The sequence below is a fragment of the Pteropus alecto genome, unplaced genomic scaffold (genome assembly GCF_000325575.1).
Source record: "Pteropus alecto unplaced genomic scaffold, ASM32557v1 scaffold3, whole genome shotgun sequence".
NCBI lineage: Eukaryota > Metazoa > Chordata > Mammalia > Chiroptera > Pteropodidae > Pteropus > Pteropus alecto.
In genome coordinates, this window is record NW_006442484.1 from 21,428,948 (window position 1) to 21,448,062 (window position 19,115).

General features: G+C 36.9%; 1 protein-coding gene across 11 annotated transcripts in view; it reads right to left on the reverse strand.

The window, feature by feature from the left end:
- The window catches only part of GTDC1 (glycosyltransferase like domain containing 1), a 338,147-nt gene that overhangs the window by 60,283 nt on the left and 258,749 nt on the right, over nt 1-19,115 (reverse strand). For 9 of the 11 annotated variants that reach the window (XM_025039406.1, XM_025039407.1, XM_025039409.1 and 6 more), the window contains one exon: nt 405-737. The exons of the other annotated variants lie outside the window; for them this stretch is intronic. In XM_025039406.1, the coding sequence (XP_024895174.1) occupies nt 405-737 (333 nt within the window). The remainder of the gene's footprint in view (nt 1-404; nt 738-19,115) is intronic. 11 annotated transcript variants of the gene reach the window in all.

Here is a 19,115-nt window from a genome sequence, read left to right on the forward strand (position 1 = left end):
ATGAAACAGTTTTGTAATAACAGACTATATATATGTACACACACAAACACACACACACGCACATACAGATATATCTGTATCTATATATAAAATCCTATTGTTATACTTTGAAACTTCTTGAACATGAGTTGATTTCATAGAATTGCCTAGCTGCTATTGTTAGTTGAGCAAATCACTACCAATAATTATTTGTAACTCAAAAATTCAAATTTAACTGAAGCACACAACTGTTTATATAAAGACATGGAGTAGTACCACCATGGCACCTCACTTAGTAGTACTGCCATACTAAAATGATCTTTTTCTAAAGCTATAGAGACAATGAATTACTAAGTCAGTCATCAGAATATGTCTTCTATTACCAGTTCTATAAACCTTACTAAATTGGTGTGTCTTAAACTTACCACCGGTGAGGCCAGACAATGTGCAATGGTCTTCTTTGATCATCAACTCCATTCAAAACGTCACACGGATTTTCCTTATTTCTCCCATGATGAGAGTTTGAATTATTTGACGAGCTGCATGTTTTGAAGTACGACTCCTGCATTAATGAGCTGCCCAGGTTTTCTTGTTGTGCAGCATCACAAGGTCCAGATTCTGAATCAAAAATTTTCAATAAATTCTCAGAACTTCTCTGCTCCTGTTGGAAAGGAAGGGCCATGGATGGAGTGGCACTGCCGTTTCCTTTAAGGCCAAGCATCTTCTGTAAATGGGTTGTTTTGTGCTTGGGCATGAATCTGTTACAAAAAGGAAATGCAATACTCTTTCACTGCAAATACTATTTAGAATTTACCCTTTACTTTTCTATAAGGACATGACAATGATGCATATAACTGAGAAAGAATAGAGCTATAACAAAAATTCTAGAAAAAGAGCAAAAAGTAGCAGCCATCAAGAGAAAGTTCGAAAGACTGAAATTGGACCAGATTGTTTTTAAATAGTTTCCAAAGAATATCTGTGACTATAAAACCTGTACTGCATATACTATGAAAAGTAAGAGTAGAGTGATAATTTATCACTCTTCCTTCACTCATCTTTCTGGAGTTCTGGTTTGCATTTTCCAGTGACCACATGACTCCATGTTTATTTTCACGCCTTATTTCATTAACCTGTAAACATGCTTTAAATTTCCTTGATTAACACTGGGCATTTCTGCTCACATGATTGTTCTGTATTCCTGGGCACCCGTACACACTTTTCATTAAATTCACCTTGCTACTATTTCTTGAAGCATATTTTATATTTTTCCATTGTCATCTCTCCCCTATCTTCCCATAATGATTTGTCAGATAGAGCTAGATATCTATTACTTATTGATAGAAGCTTCTACATACAATGAAATCAAGGAGTGCTTAGTAAAGACAGAGTGGGAGACAGATGTGAACAACCCACTAACCTGTAGTAGAACACAGTATATGAAGAATGGACATTCTAACTTTTAAAACTGAGAACTAGAGATTAATTCTGACTTGGGGATCAGTAAAGGCGTAAAGATAGTTTTAGTTGAAGGATTCTGAAAGGCAGAGAGGGGAAAGTTTAGGACTGAGAGAATCATATGATCAAAGGAAAAGGGTGCGAAAGAAAACAAACTCTTTAGGAATAACATGCAGTCCAAAGAATCTGGGGCCAGTTCCTGGGATCTGAGGTCTAGGGAGGCAGACTGGGGCCCTCCCTGGATTGCTGAGTAAGTGAAGAAATGGAGAGCACATGCATATAAGGGGTAGGTGAGGAAGAACCATGGAGGAAGGCAATAAGGAACATTTAGAAGAGTAGAGAGTGAATCTGAGAGTAATATCACCTTATTGAATTAAGAGCACCAAAAGAATGTGTAAAAAAAAAAAATCAAGAACCCTTAAACAGGTGTAAAAGTAGGTGTAAAAAACTGCAGAGGTGCTACAGCACCAGAAACAACAGGGCTTTTGGTCTTGTTACATGGCAGATAGCTACTCCGAGGGCAGTTGCTATGGAGGAAGCAGGCAGAAGCCAGGCTGCAGGTTAGGGTCTGTGCATAAAAGCGAGAGAGAGAGACAGAAAAAGAGAAAGAGAAGTAGAGAGGAGAAGAACAGTGAAGGTAAGGTGAATTTTCATTAATAGGGCATGTGTACACAGGGTATCCGCTTGGTGTTCACTTGGAGATAACTGCTAGGGAAGCGGGCAGGATCCTGATAAAACAGAAAAGTCTTACAAGATGGAAGCAGACAAACAACATAACCTGGGATAATAGCAGGATTCTTTCTTGGTGTAGGGGGAAAGTAGGGCCTTATAAGACAGAATTAAACCTAGCTTTGTTATAAACTGAGGGAAGAAGGAGAGAAAAAGGAAGCTGAAAAAATTTCAGATGGCGGGTGTGGACTCTAACTAAGGTATGTCACCAAAGCATTAGGATAGGCCATCTATTTGGTGAGTAGAGGTGGGAAAGAAGTTTAAGAAGTGGGTTGAGAGATCAAAAAACAGTCACTGTGAGAGGAGGAGGAGGGAGTGGATGTCCTCCACTTCTGAGAGCAGGGGCTGATGAGTAATACTAAGGAACAGTGTGGGTTCCACTCTCAGCTGGAAACAAAGTCTGATTGCAGTAGGCTACGTTCATTTCAGAATTAAAAAGCTTATTTTGGGGGCTTCTGTGCTTGTTTCACAAAGTCTTTTGAGGAAAATCACCTGAATATAATAAAGACACCCCTACCTCCAAGAATTAAGTAGATGAAAAACACAAAGAATGGTGCTAACCCCCTTGGGATGCCCTAATAAAATTAATTAATTCTTGATTAAAATGGAAAGAAATTTGGGCCTATGCAGATTATAGTTTTGGATCTCACAGGTCTGAAATATTTAAGGGAACTAATCAACTTTCTTCCTGATACAAATTCAAAATATTGAGGGGATTCTAAAGACCTAAAAATCAATTAAAAAGTTCCTATTGAATGCCACAAAAAGTAAAAAAAAGAAAAGAAAAGACTATGACGATGTCTTCGACATCTCCTAAACAATCAGAACAAATGGCAAGAGAAGGAACATCTGTACATATGTGCGAAACAACAATAAAGCAAGCAAAGTAACCGCTTTGTTTAAGTCAGATAAGGAATACCAGGCAAGCTTAAAAAGGCAACAGAATTACAAACTTAGTGCCTGAAGGATTCACAATAAAAAATAATAATGGGCATTAAAACAACATATCTTTATTTTAGAAAACAGTATCATGACCCATCTTACTCATAAAATCCATTTACATTGTCCAGCATGTGAGCAAAATGGCAAATTAAAAGAGTTGGGAGGTTGGTTAAAGGGTTGTAAAAAACAGGAATTGGTAACTGACGAGAAATTTAGCTGTGGGCAAGATGCTGGACCTGCTTTTATTCAACACGTTTCTTAAATGTTCTCAAGGGTGAACAGAGTCCCGTGTTAACACAGGTTGTGGATGACTGACTTGACAGGTGGTAGTGAATAAGGACATGGAAAGATGCAGAATACAAATATGAACAGTAACTCAAAACTCAGCTTACTAATATAATAAAGTAGAAAAAGTAAAAATAAACCTGAATGCAAATGGGACACATGGAAAACACTGTTTAGATTGTCTGGAGTTTGACAAGATGAGCCTATGCTGATCTGACCGGCAAACATACATTACTTTGTTAGAGATCGTGTTGGGAAGGAAGATACCAAGTCTGAGGGGACAGAACACTGTGCGAATGGTGATTTCATCTGGGTCACCTGATAACTGTATATGTTTGAAAATTAGAGAGTTCGTAGAAGAGCAATAATAATGATTAAGGCAATGGAAGAATTGATTTATGAGGACAGATTAAAGGAGCTAAATATGAATAGCCTGGCTAAGTGACAACTAGAAGGGTATATAATAGGAGTCTCCAAGGAAAGAGAATAATTATTTAGCCTGCTACAAGGGGGTATCACTAGGAGTAATGAGATGAAATTAAGAATGGGAAAATCTAAGCTGAATTTCAAGAAAAACTCCCTGACGGGTATAATTTATTAGCTCATGGAATAAATTCCCTATGGAAATGCTATAGCTAGGGAAACAATAATAGAACTGGACAAAATATCAAGAAATAATATAGATAATAATCTAGTATTTGAAAGAAGGTGGTTATATGTTACGCTTTCTTTGTTTATAATATCTTCTCATATTTTTAATAGTCTCTTTATATATAGTGATGGTTACCCAAAGAAGTATTTAGGCAACTAACTAAATCTAAAAAGAAATATGTCCTATAAGTGAGGGAAATTTAAGTCACCTTAGTTTTCATATATTGTTCATTAGGAAGCTTAAATAATAATTTTTAACTCCTTTATTTCAACAGACTTGATCTTGAAGCAGCTGGACAAATGTATTATTATTTCTAAAAAACAGAACAAAATGAAATAAAACAATCCTCATCTACCATTCCACAGAGAGTCTACTCTGATTCTCTGTGCCATGAAACTCATATTTTCATAGACATGTTTAATATAAACAATTTATTGCCATTATGGAAATCAAAAAACTTTATTCCAGCTTTTCTAAATGTAGCTCTATGGTCAATTACTTCACATCAATACCAAGATCAAATAGGCATAATACTAACAAGCAGTTTGCTTAATAATAGTCACCACACTAATTAACCCATCCAGAACATTCTTAATCAGATGCTATTTGTAATGTACAGTTGAGAAGCTTAGCAATAAACTGTACTACGCTAAAAAAGAAAATAATACCTTACTGATGGGGTGAAACTGGCTTATCTATAGAACTGGACAGAATGTGCTGTCCTGGCATTAACTCAGTGAAGTGAGTATGCAAATAGGCCATGTATGAACACTTCCTTTCTCCTCTCCAGCTCCAACTCTGGTGGACGTGCTAATGAGAAGAGAAAAGGTTCTGAGGTAAGAAGTGAAAGAGAGAAAAGGAAGAGTCAGAAGAAAACCAGTCAGCTGCCTTTTAGAGCATATGCCAAGTTAACTATTTAACAAACTCCTAATTTTTCTTAAAGAAATGCTACTGCCCACCTTACTCATAGAACTTCTTTCCCTGTTTCTGAGTCTCTCAGAAGCTCTATCAGAGCCTGGTTTTACTTTCAGAAATATTCTGATTACTGTAATCACTTCCAATCTTGTTATTAGCCATGGGACCCCCACCTCTAACTTTCTTCAACCAATAGCCGACCTGTGAAACAGGAGTAGAGCCTCCCTACTGTCTCCTCTCCTTCCTTCCTCCCATTCACCTCAGTCTCCTAACGGGGTTCCAGAGGCACTGCCACAAAACTCCAGTATTATGTTGGGCAATGTTTAAAGACATGGCTGGTAAAAGTACTTTCTAGACCTAAATTTGATCTCTTCTCCCCAGCTCCGCATCCAAACAAACAAAGCTAGAGCTGAACCTATAAGAAAGGGCCAAAGGCCTTATTCAGATCAATCAGGAAAAGGCTAGATTTAAGAAGATATTTAAAAGTTGTTACAATTGCTGGCAAACACAGCAAATGTTCTAGGCACCTTCGCTTATTCCAGCTAAAGTTGAGAAGCTAGTCTGTTTAGCTAACAGTCAAGAGGAAGGTGTTAAGATAAAGCAAGTCAAGTGAATTTAGGATGTTAACATTGATTCATCTGTTTCTTTTTTTTTTTTTCAATAAAAAAGTACTTAATACAGTGAGTTCAACCTATAGAATCTCATAAAGAAATACCTACAGATAAACAGTCCATGAGAGAGAGAGAGAGATTATGAATAGTCTTGCTTCTCAAAACAGATTTGGGAGATAGTATGTGGAACAAAAATGAGGCAAAGAGAGCATAATTGACCAAAGATTATTCCAAATTTGAGCCAGTGAAGAAAGAGAAGACATTAGCAACAGGAATAAGGAAACTGGCCTGTATGTGAGGCAGGCAAGCAGCGAGAGCTGACCAAGCTCAGCCTGTAGTGATACAGCTTAGATCTGGAGGAGGGTGTGTTTTGTTAAATGCTAGTTCCATGGGACACATGTAAGTCTTGCACTAGAGAAAGTTTTGTGAGAAAAAAATTTGGAAAATGCTGTTAAACAAAGTTAAACATTTCTTCACTTCACAGAAGCTCCCTTCACTAGAGTGTATTACACTTATGTTCACTTATTCATTCTTTTGTTCATTTAATAACTATTTATTAGAGTACCTATTACATGACAGGAACATTGTGTTCATTATTTCCCAAACTTAACACTTAATGGAACAAGGGATTTCCCCCCACTTCAACCAACCAAAGGAAGCACCTTAAGAATTAATATTAAACAAAGGATACTCTGGGGAACACTGTGAAATACTATTTGAGACTCTGGGAGGTAGCAGCCACAGCCAGAGTCTGAAAAGCATGGGGAGCTAAACAAGTGGTGGCATATTTTATATAGCAGGGATGGCAGAAGGAATGGGAACACGCGTTCATATGAGAAAATGATGAAAGTCCAAACCAAAGGCCATACGCCAAGGCCACGCGTCAGCAGACAGAAGAAAGTTTGAAAGAAATCAGGATAACCTGTAAAAAAAAAAGCGACAGAGGTATGGTTCAAGGCTAATATGTATGACAGAAGAAAAAGTATCATTCTCTTTCATCACAGCAATTTCTGTGGATTCCTGGATAGAAACCATATTGGAAACTGAAGAGAAAGGAAATAGGAATCAGAGATAAGTAATTCTTCCAAAACCAACTGGGAAGACACATCCAGGCAGTTCAGTGATCTAAGTTCTTGGGTGATTTATAACAAAAACTACTCATTGTTTCCAAACAATGTGTTGGAAATTAATTACAAAATTAACATTTTTAGAATTTAGCCACATAAGCAAATATCAAAGATAATTAAAAAATCATGCTAGCCCACATGTGTTCAATATATCACTTATACGGTAAGCAGATTTATACAAACCTATAAAGTTTAAAAGTAAAAATCTTGATCTAGTGTTCTCATGTGTACACATATACCCCCGATACCTCTTGCCACACCATCTTCACTAAATAAAGGAATCACGAGCAAGGAAAGGCATCATAATTAAAACTAGATGTTTGGAGACCACAACATTAAACAGAAAGACTTATGCTTGGTAGTTGGTTGTAGGATGGCTGCTCTTCTTTCCTGGAGATGGCTAAGGGCTAATATTCATGAAATAGATGCAACATGTCTATGAAGGCACTTTCAATAAGAAACTGCTGGCAGAACATTATTTGAACAAACTCAAATCACAGACGAGTCAATCACATTCCACATGCACACAGCGCAAATGCTTTGGGGGAACAACCATCCAACACCACCGTGGCCGGTTCGGCCATGTCATTTAGATGTTCAGCATTTGGTGCCTGAACCAAGTTTTATCTCCCAGGGTACAAACTTGAAAAGCCAACATAAAATATTGACAGCAGCCTGTGAGAGGATACTGGGCAAGAATGCCTTGCTTGGACTACAAAGAATTTGTTTTGTGACAAGATGGGAAAACAGGATCCACAGAAACTTGCTGCAGTTAAAATCAATAAGCAAATTCTACTGACTAGCCTGAGAAATGCATGCCCGAACTGAAAGCAGATTTGTGGTTATCACGCTGGCCTTATTAGCCACGTCTGGTCCTAGGGATGACACACCTTCTCTTGGTGAAGACAGCACCTTCTCTTGAAAGATACCCCCAAAAGGAGCTTCAGCTTCCTCACCCCTGTTTAAGGTCCATTTTCTAATGTCTGTGCTTTAAATAGCTGGGATGTATGGCTCTGTTCTGACAAGCCCATTCCCTTTTATTTTTGTTTTATTTTTATTTTGTTTTATTTTTGTTTCCCACCACCATTTCTAAGAATCATTTCTGAAAATCTAATACTTTCCATCTACCTTACTTAGACCACTTGTTTACATGGCTTCTTCTGATAACATAGTTTACGTGATTAGTTCTATTTAACTTAAATAATTACGACTGATTCCCCATTCTCTCTTGTTTTCTAAGTGTTTTAGATTGTAAACATTGCTAATTTAACTGCAAACTAGTATGAGCAGTTTGCCTGAGCAATTTCATAAAATCCCTTTTTAAACATTTATGTACTCTTCCCATATAGAAAATTTAAGATCCTCATAAATGCAGGAGAATGAGAAAAGCTACCTTTCATGTTGACAGAATAAATGTTTATCAAATCCAGACTCTTTCTTCTGAACATATGTATGCTTACTTCTCATGTTCACCATTCTTCCCCCCAAAAGAGCTATGAACAACACAAGTTTACTACAGTAATTCAACACAGGTGGCAAAACTGTAGGCTAAACTGCAAATAGAAAATCTTTATTTTCCTATTTCCACTCTAAGTACTTTCCTAGAATCCTTATACTACTTTCTGATTGCCCTGCCTCCCTGCCCACGCCCTGCTACCCCCAACCTCCATGCATCTCCTTGCAGACTATACTGGAACTAAGTAAGCCCAACTTTGCATCCAGCCCTAATCATGCCCTGCTCCCTGTTGTTGGTCTTGTTGGAAACTAATCTTTAATTCCCACAATGTATTAATCACCTTCCATGCTCAATGCGTTATGTTACACTTCTCAAAAGGGGCAATACCTTAATTCAAGGGGACTGATTACAAATGGGATAATTTCAGGTGCCACAATATGCCTACGAGAAAGATTATTTTGGAAGGGTGGGTGGAGAGATCATTGTGAAGTACCTTAAGTGAATCCACTCAAGAAATGAGAATGTTGAAGAGGAAATAATCCAGTCTGTATTGGTACACAGGATTGCACTGGCACTTCCTGTATTTGTGAAGTTATTCAAATCACTTAATTTCTCTGAACTTCAGTTTCCAATCTATAGAATGGGGAAATATCTGTTTTTGCAAATTTCTTGAGAAGATCAAAAGAGAGAACATGTGTTGGTCATGATGTGTAGAGGAGCTGAGTAAGTCTAAGTAAACTTTCTGTTTCCTTGCTCTTTCGTGTAATATCTGTGCTTTGTGGAGTTATTCTTAAGGCCGTCTTGGGTAATTGCATTTTCTAGTTAGTCAATGAATGAGTCAGTGGATTGAATCAGCCAACAAATATTTAAGCTCTTTCTATGTGCAAGGGGTTATGTATGTATTTACAAGGCTTTTAGTGTATGAAGTAACATTTCATACTTACTTATTTTGGTCTCTTAGCCCCTGAAATGGTAAATTTTCCATATTACCTTTAAACTAAAGTGTTTATTGATTCCATTATTAAAATGATCTAATTTTTAATTCAAACTTAATAACTTGCTCATCATTTATTTCATTAATAATTCAGAAGCAAAGTTTCAAAATCTGCTATCCATTCACCTCACTTAATTTAATAATAGTATATAAAAAGTGAAAAAGTTCTCAAATATGGATCTGAAGTGATCTCGTGAAGCAGCTGTTTCACATGTACACAAACTCAGCAAGCTGTTTTGTAAGCATTTACCTTGCTGGCAAGTAATGTCTCACTACTCTAAGAATCCGATGTCTTCTACAGCATCAATGAAGCATTGAAGTAAACTCTGAAAATGATCTTTAATCACATGTTCCATTGCATGATTTTTTTTTTTTAATCTCTCATTTGGAAATTGGAAGCAGAATGGGAAAATTTCCTGGTATTGAAGAAAGGATTACTTTCTTCTTCCCAAACAAACACAAGAATTCCCCTATGACAGTGTTTCCCATTGGAGATTCTCCTTTGCAGCATGACATCATTTCACTGGTGCTAAGGACTGAATTGTGTTCCTTTAAAATTCTGATGTTGAAGCCCTAACCCCTGATGTGACTGTCTGGAGACAGGGTCTTTGGAAGGTAACTAGGGTTAAATGAGGTCATATGGATTGGACCCTAATCTATAAATTGTGGTCTCCTAAGAAGAATATATCTCTTGTCTCTCTCTCTCTCTCGCCCTTTTCTCTCTCTCTCTCTCTTTCCTTCTCTCTCTCTCTCCCCCTTTCTCCACCTCCCTCCTTTTCCCACAGGTGAGGACACACCATCTGAAAGCCAAGAAGAGAGCCTTACTCAGAACCAACCATAGCGGCATGTTGATATCAGACTTTCAGATTCCAGAACTATGAGAAAATACATTTCTGTTGTTTAAACCACCCAAAGTATAGTATTTTGTAATGGCAGCCAGAGATGACTAATATAACTGGATACAGTTATGGAAAAAAGGAGAAAGGATCAACACCATGATGTGTTAAATCTCTTGATCAGAGTACAGAAAATGATGGAGTAGGAGGTACTGTGTTTATGTTGAAAGACAGTGACAACAAGAGAATCTTGTAAAAGAGAGAGCTGACTATCAAATATAGAGAATTTGAGGGATAAAAAGGAGAAAATATCTGTGAATTTTACTGTGAATCAGAAATGTCACTTTTTCAAAATTTAAAATAAATTAAAAAAATAAAACAGAGTTTCAGGAAAATAATTTTTCTGAAAATTTTGTTTGGTTGTGAATAAAGTCATTAATCTCTCTAAGCCTGGGTTTTCTCATCTGCTCAATGAGAATGAGGCCACTCCTGGACTTCTCTTAGAAAAATAAGGATCAAAACATCCAATAAAATTTACTGATTATTTTAGAATTATTATTAAGGATCAAAATGACATACTGGGTCAAGCAGGGCTCTAGGCATATTTTCTCGTTTCAAATTCAGGGCTCTATCACTTAGGCCTTTTCTCTAAGTATCAGTTACCTCATCTGTAAAATAGGGATAATATTAATGCTGCCTTGTATAATTATGTTTTCCGTGCTGCGTGGCACAGAGTAAGAGCTCAGTAAATACTATTATTTTTTATTATTGATAATATGGCGAAGATCATCATCATCATTATGTTGTCATTGCTACCGCAGGGATAATTCAACATTATAAAAACTCCCGTCTCTGACTCCACTGGCCCTTTCATAGCTAAGCCTACTTTATAAACCAGAGACTGTTTTTTTTAATTAAGTTTATTGGGATAACATTGGTTAATACAATTATATAATTTTCAGGTGTACATTATAATTTGACATGTGTATATTCTATGGTGTGTTCACCACCCAAAGTCCAGTTTCCTTCAGCTACCATGTATTTGATCCCCTTTACCCACTTCACCCTCCCTCTGTCTCCTATATTTGACCCCCTTTACCCCATCTCCATGTCTTTTTAAAGATGAATTTTTCTTAACTCTTATAAGTTACACGTTAGCTATCCATTTAAGGAGGACATTTTATTTATTTATTTATTTATTTATTTATTTACTGCGAATTTTCTCAAAACTCTGTTCTAGTCTCTCTAGTCCTCTGCATTCACACTGGGCTGCCCTGAACTTTCAGATTTAAGGCAGACATTTTCATGTTACCTTATTTTCATTTGTATACTAATACAAGATTTGTACTCATGCCTAGAGGCACATTAATTACAAAAAAGCTCGATGCTATAAATCAAATATATACATTTATTCCTCCCATTCTATTACTGGTTTTCTGTGGTACTTCTTTCTACCTTTCACTTTTCTCTGTCTTTCCTTTCACTCCTTTTCTTTTTTTCTAATGGAGAGTTTCCATCTTTTCCCTTCTAAAGCTGCATAAAACAAGAAAGAAAAACCAGGAAATTTAAAACATCAGTTTCCAGGTCTCTGAAGCATGAACAGATGGGCATCAAAAATCCAATCCTTTTTTCCTCCTTTTTCATTTGCCCATCCACAACCCGAATAAATCAAAATTACCAGCAAATATAACTTCCAGCACAAACCTCTTCCTTTTTGTTCTCACATTAAATGCTACAGTACTAAGTACTGATTCACTTCAAGTTCTGAACCTACTACTATCTAATCTTTAAGCCACAGAAAGTAACGTTATTCCAAACGAATATTACCAGATACAATTTTGTTAATGTTATGCTTGAAATAAAGCCTTTAAGTGTACAAAGTGAGTGAACAAACATTTCCATTTAAGGTTTTCTACACTTTCCAGTATTTATAAGTTTAGAAAAGGGGGAGAAGAACATAACAGGTAGGTATTACTAGAATATAATCAAGGCCTAGAGGTAAGGAAAGGCATGAAATATTCAGTGAAAATACTGAGTGAAAAAGGTTCAGAGAAAAAAACAACAATTTTCATTTACTATTTAAGAAAAATTGGAGTGCCTACTATGTGTCAGGCAAATAGATGCCCCCATGGAACATATAATGTGGTGGATGCTTGGTCAGGGAAGAATTGGGCATCATGATTATGAGAATCCAGCCCTGGACAGGGGGCGAGTGCCAAGGAAGGCTGTCTATAGGTGATCTTTCAGCTGAGACCTCAGTGATGATTAGATAACTTAGCCAAGTGTGGGAGTGGGAGGCGGGCTTCACTGAGTATGGCGTGTCCAAAGGACCTAAAAGGAAACATGGTCCAAAAGCAAACCATGGCCAAAGAACTGAGTGGGTGGGGATAGGAATGAAGGTAGGAGGGGAAGGGACAAAAATGAGGCCCGAGAAATAACCGGGGAGGGAGGAGCTTTCTGCCCTTAATAATATAAGTGAAGTGTTTTGTAGCCATTTGAGAAGTATACAGTCAGAAGTTTACACTCTGGCTGCAGTGCGAAGAATGGATTGGGGAAAACGTAGCAGAGTGTACACCAATTTTAAATCTCCTTTTGAATCTCCACTAAAATAATGGTATGGGACTTTTTAAAAAAAATATAGACTCTCAAGGACAAAGAGAAAAACTGAGAAAGATGACAATAGAAAAGAAATGTCAACTAAATTTCAGAAGATGGAAAGCAGATGTATGAAGTGTTCTAGCAGAGAGAAAGAGGCAGAATGTGTCTGAGTGCAGGTGATATTGCTTGTGCATGTGCTGTTAGCCAAGAAGCAGCTGCTCATTTGCTTCTAAGAAACTCCACAAGGCTCAGGAATGGAACACACCCAGTGCCTCTGGAGGTGCAGTTGCTGAACTAAAAACAAAACTGGTAGCAATTCTATATAAAGTGAACTCAAACCTTCTGATAACCTACCCAAGCCCATGCACAGGCAACTGTCTCTCCTCTACCCCTTCTCCCACCTCAGCAGCAGAAAGGAGGATTCCTCACTAGAGGAGTTGAACCATACAGACAAGGCCAGGCTAAAGTATGTCTGTTTATTGGCCAGGCCTCTCCAGCCTCTTTCCTCATTTGGCTCCCAGACAGCTGGACATTCTCCTTCCAGAAGAGTATAGGAGCCTCTCTGGAAACCAAGTGGACTGACCTAGTGACACTGATGTGTGGATATATCGCAATGAAATAATCGAGTCCCTGTCTGCTCATTCTCTGAGAAAGGTCACTAATCAACAAGACCTGTCTGCAATTCTAACCATCCTTCCGGGGCTCACTCTCAAATATGAATGGAGAGCCAGGCCATCAGACATGTGAGGGAAACATTTAACATAAAATCAATTTGCCAAAGCAAACAAGTATATAAAAGAAACTTGGAAGAAACTGAGGCGATGTGGAGAAAACTTTTTTTAAAAAAATCCTATAATGTCTCTACTGATAAAATAAGATTTTGCATTCTTGGTGGGAAAAATAGGATACTATAAGAAAGGATATTCAAGAACACAAAAGAGTGATTGCAAATAACATATCATAATTAAAAACATATCAAGAGAAGAGTTAGAAGATAAAGTTGAGAAAATCTTACAGATAGCAGAACAAAAACAAAAACAAAGAAAAGAGGAGAACAAAATAGGGTCAACTCAAGGTTCAATACAAACTGATAGGAATTGAAGAAAGTGAATCCTGAGAAAATCATGGAGGAGGAAATCAAAGAAGAATATAAGAAAATTCTTTGTACAGAAGGAAATGAGTACCCAGTATAAGAATGGAACAAAAATCCCATCCGAGTAGAATCATGGAATTTCAAAACACCAGCAGTAAAAAAAGAAAATTTAATACCTTTTGGAGAGCAAACATAGAGAGTCATGTGCAAGGGACCAGAAAAGGATTGGAATCAGACTTCCTAACAGGAAGCTCAAAAAGTATAAAACAATAAAACATTACCTTGAACTTATGAGGAAAATGATTTTCAAAGAGAATTCAAGTATCAATCAAATGTGGGGCAGGATTAAGTCATTTTCAGACATGCAAGGTTTTAAGAAATGTTAGGTCCCATGTACATTTTTTGATGAGATACTACTGGTGGATATGGTCTACTAAAATGAGAAAATAAAAGAAAGAAGAGAAAGAGATTGGACTCAAGAAATAGTTGACTCAGAAAGCAAATAAAACGAACAGGAGTAGGAGAATCGAGGTCTCCAGGATGAAGGTATCCAAGAAAAAAAATGGAAATGATAAGTTTTCTGATGTGGCTCACCATATCAGAAAGATGAATGGCTGACAGTGACAGAGCTTGGGAATGGGTTTGTGATAGTAGCACAGAAACAAAACAAATAAAACCAATATAATAATTAGCTCCAGGAAAAAGTGAAAAGTTGTTCAGGGAAGGAGACCTAGTCATAGAACACGATGCTCCTCAGCAAGGAGCGGTTTTCACATGGCAATGATGCTAGGGACACAGAATACTTAACTAACTAAAAGCTGAGATATAGCCATATTGGAAGGATAGGGTGAGGGAAAGACTGTGTGTGTATGCACACATATGCATGCTTATACTGTAATAAAGCTAACTAAACCATCATTTCTACTGGTCAGAAGTCAATAGATATAATCTCATATTTTTAAAAAATCAAGAAATAGCAAGATAAGAAATAATTAAATTTTGTTAGTAGTGGCCCCTGGTAGGGCACAGGGAGTTTAGAGGTAGGAATGACTAGAAGGAATTCTGTTTTACGGACCCTATTGTACGCTCTGACCTTTAAAAACTAAACATATATCTTACCTTGAGAATTCATGATTTTAATAATCTCTGGAAATTTCTTGTCTAAATCTCTTTGAATGTTGCTTTTAACATTTTCTCTAACTTTTCCATCTGGAACTCCTATTTGACATGTATTTTCTTTACCCGATTTTTAATTTCTTAAAATCTAGCTTCTAGATCACTAATTCTTTCTTCATACATGTCTAATACTTCACGTATTCACTGAGTTAATTTTAATGAATATATAAAAATTTTCCTTAGTCCTTTAAAAATATGCGTAATTTTTATAGCATCTTTTTATTTCTCATGTTTTCCATTTATTTGTAAGCTAGTAATTGTTTTGAAAACCTACTTTATCTTCTGTATATATGTATATAGATGTTCCAGTATCTGAAGTTCTTAAGGGTCTAATCCTACAGTAAGTTATCAGAGCTGGTTTCTTACTTGCTAAACTAAAGTACTGGATGGAAACATCAAAAGAAAAAGTTTTGAGGAGAGGCAGGAAAGATGATTAGTTCACATTTAGGTATTGATTGGTGCACCTGGGGAATGGTATAGATTCACCGAAGTGAGGCAATAAAGAAAGGTTTGCTCCAAAGTTTTATCCTTCCTTAAAACAAACAAACAAAAGAATCTCATCAGCTTTCTATTCTAGAGATTCACTTAAACTATTAGGTAACTGGCAGAGATTTATAGAGTGCCCACTTAAACTCAAATCTCTGCTGTTATAGGAAAAAGAATTAGAAGAAAACTCAGACAATTTAACATATGGCAGGATTTCCTTCTAAGCCTTTTAAAGAGATGCATGTTGGTTTTTTAAAGGTCACAGCCATCTATGGTCATCTTTCAGGACATGCTGGACATTTTTTTTTTGCGGTTCAACATTATTTCCAGAGGAATTTTTTACTTTCCTTCTTGAAATATCCTTTCTTTGAACAGTGAGTTCGTGAATATGGGCTAATATTTGCAGTATAGACTTATACCTATTTACAGTTTTCATTAACATTACTGTGGGTCATAACCACAGAGATGTACAAATATCTCTTTAAATACTAAATTAGATATAAGTAGAAATTGTATACCTTTAACTATTCAGTAAATATCCTAGGAAAAAACTATTTTGTGGATTTCTCATTTAAACCTAAACAAAAAAAATTTTTTCTTTGACTCTTAAAAGTGTAATTATTCCATAATTTAACTGGATTGAGATTTCACATCTTGTTGGCGTGAGCTATTTTAAAGTATTGCACAGACCACCTGAACTGTCAGTACATGCCCTAATTTATATACATTTAACACACTGCAATGTATGCCAGGGTATAACTGAATTTTAAGGATGTCAAAAGCTAGATTATTACATAACTGAGTGTTAGTTTGGGGGTACAGATCCAAATGGCCAGATGGCCCTGAGGTCAACTGCTCAAGGCCGTTTAAAGCCATTCCATATGTAGTAGAAGCATTCTAACAGAGAATCGCAGACAAGAGACAACAAACCAATGAGATAACAAAGTCTTACTATACGTGCTATCTTTGTTAAGCCAGAAACCGCATTTCAATTTTATAGACCTGAAGTTAAAACAAATGCCATTCTTTACTTCCCTGTAGTAAATAAATGAGCAAAATCAACTCTACTGCCTTGCAGGTTTATGGCCTGTAGTCGATGCTCAATATGTACTTGCTGAATGAATGTATGCCTTGGTATGAGGAAGTGGAAAGGGTTATGCATACTCTATTCTATGCTTTTCTAGGTCTGATTATTTCTGTATACTGATGTGTGGTTTGGGAGTTTGAGTATGTTTTATTTAGGTGGTTTGCATATGTGAAGTAGAAAGAGGTAAGGTTGGTTGAAGGGTAATTATTTCTTGATGGAAGAATATAAAAAGTATAAACAGCTCAGCTATTGCTTAAGCAAACTCAGCTCCTCAATCCTGATCTACAATGCAAATAGTATACAAAATAAAGTTTCATTAAAGAGTGACTGTCACATCAACAGGAAAGAAAATGAAGACCTGCTATGCAGTATTATTAGATATATTGAATTTGTTGTCACCAGGATCAACAAAATACTGCTTTGAAGGACTACAAACTGTGACATAGAAATAGCTTTGCAATACAAAACGCTCCTTTCATGTCATTGTTTTTTTTTTTCCTTTTTCTTTTTTTTTCCATTTTACTGTAATGGGGTTATACCTCTAGAAGTAATATATATAAATTTATTGATGGCTTGGGTCACTATTTAAAAAGTGATAAACTAACTACAAAGCATCTTTAAAAACAGATGATTAAAAAACAGTGATAACTGATGACTCATTTTGAAAGAGAAAAACCAGAAACTATCATATGATATGTCTACAACACAAAATAACTGCATCATATGATGTGAAGTGGGACTTTTCTTGTCAACCTGGCATTTTAGCTGAGGTCCTAACACCAAGGATTAATAGCTACAAATGCTAGGCAGAGGTGCTAGACACACCTCTGCAGACTTGTTAAAGGTAGAAATACTGGCCCAGTGGCTCTAACTCATCACTCTCTAACAGCCCAAATACAAGGAGGAAATTCACAGGAGTGATGAGCTCCATGAAAGCCTCTCATAGAGATTTAAGATGTTTGCCAGAAGGGGAAACTGGCATCTCTTTCCCCAAACTGGATGACTGCCAAGCTGCTGAAACTCAAAAGTCTGCCTCCTCCTGCTCCCATAACAAAGCTCAGAAATGTTCCTGGGAGAATCTACTGTATGCTCCTCTAAAATATGGGGCACAGATCTTGATGATAGCCCTGACTTCGAGATTCTGAAGGTAAGAAAACGACTCAAGTTGTCCACATGGCAGGACAAGAAGAAATGGTAGCAATGGAAATGGAATCCATTTTCACCATTTGGAAGAGAAAGGACACCTAATTGTTTTCCCCCTGGGGTCCCAGTGCCCCATGTTAAAAGGAATATGCTCAGGAAGGCTGCTGTGAGGGCAAACCACGTACTTTGGGGTAGGAGCTGAGAGAATAAAGTGATTAGAGGTCACTCCGAGAGGTTTTCCTCCATGACAGGAAATACCTCTTGTGTGTAAGGTTTCCACAGGAGTGTCTCATATTGCAAAAGAACATACCTATGTACCACACAAAAGAGCTGGCATTTGGCTATTGTCTGACAGAAGGCATTTGGCACCCAAGAGAGATCTTCAAACAGCACCAGCTATGTAGCAAGCCTTCCTCTCTTTTCCTTCAGTCCTTCCTCTCCTCCCATCTAAACCTGCTACAGAAGCTTGAAGGGGAAGGTAGGAGGCATGAAAGGAAGTGAATGTAACTGGTTTATTGAACAGGTTGGACTTGATGGATATAATGAGGGAACAGCTTTATTTCCCCTTCTGCCACTGCCTTCAAACACACTCGGATCTCCTTTTACTTCCTGTTGGTGACAACTTAAGCAGATACCTTGCCTTTCTGTCTTGTGATCATTTTCTTTTGGTACTGTTACTTCTTTTTTTATCCTTCTCATATTATAATCTAGGGATAGGAAAGATCTTTTTAAACATGGCACTAAAGGCCGAAACCACAAACACAAAGAACAGATTAGTCTGTATAAAAATAAAATATTTTAATACATCAAAAGCTTCATAAATCGACTGAAAGGCAACATATAAAAGTGAAAGGAATATTTGAAATGTATACAACAGATGAAGAGTTAATTAATTAACTCTTAGAAATCAGTGGGGCTAGGTGTCAGGCAATCTCAGGTTCAATTAGCTCTGCTATTAAGTGACCTAGTAGCTGTGTGACCTCAGGAGATTCATTTAACACCTCTGGGCTTCAGTTTCCTCATCTGTAAAGGGTGAAAGGGGGGAGTTAAAATCACTACCTACACCAGTGGGGTATGCAGAGAATTAGATAATCTAAAGTATGTGAAGCACTTAGCATGGTGTCCAGCAAAGAATGTGCCCAAATAAACATCGGTTTGTATCCTCACCATCATCATCAAATCTCCAACTGGCTAGTTATGGGCAGTAAAAATCAATTTATAAACTTATTCTTTGGTTTGTTTGTTTATTTGTTTGTTTGTTTTTGTCTGTATTGCCTTAGTTTTCCACAAGGAGCATGTATTACTTTGGAGGGAAAGTACATAATTTACTTCAATTAAAAAAATAAGAATAAAGGTGGTTGTGAGCTTCTGCCAATGTTTTAAAGTAGAGAAAGGCAACTGTATGTTTCTCACTTGGGCTAGAGCTGATCATCCTGTTTAGTTTGTTATATGTGATGTCCCTCAGAGTTATTGAATGGGCAGAAGAGTTCTCATCCAACATAGGCAAGAAGCATCTGGTCATTCATTGATAGAAATAAATATCTGAGTATG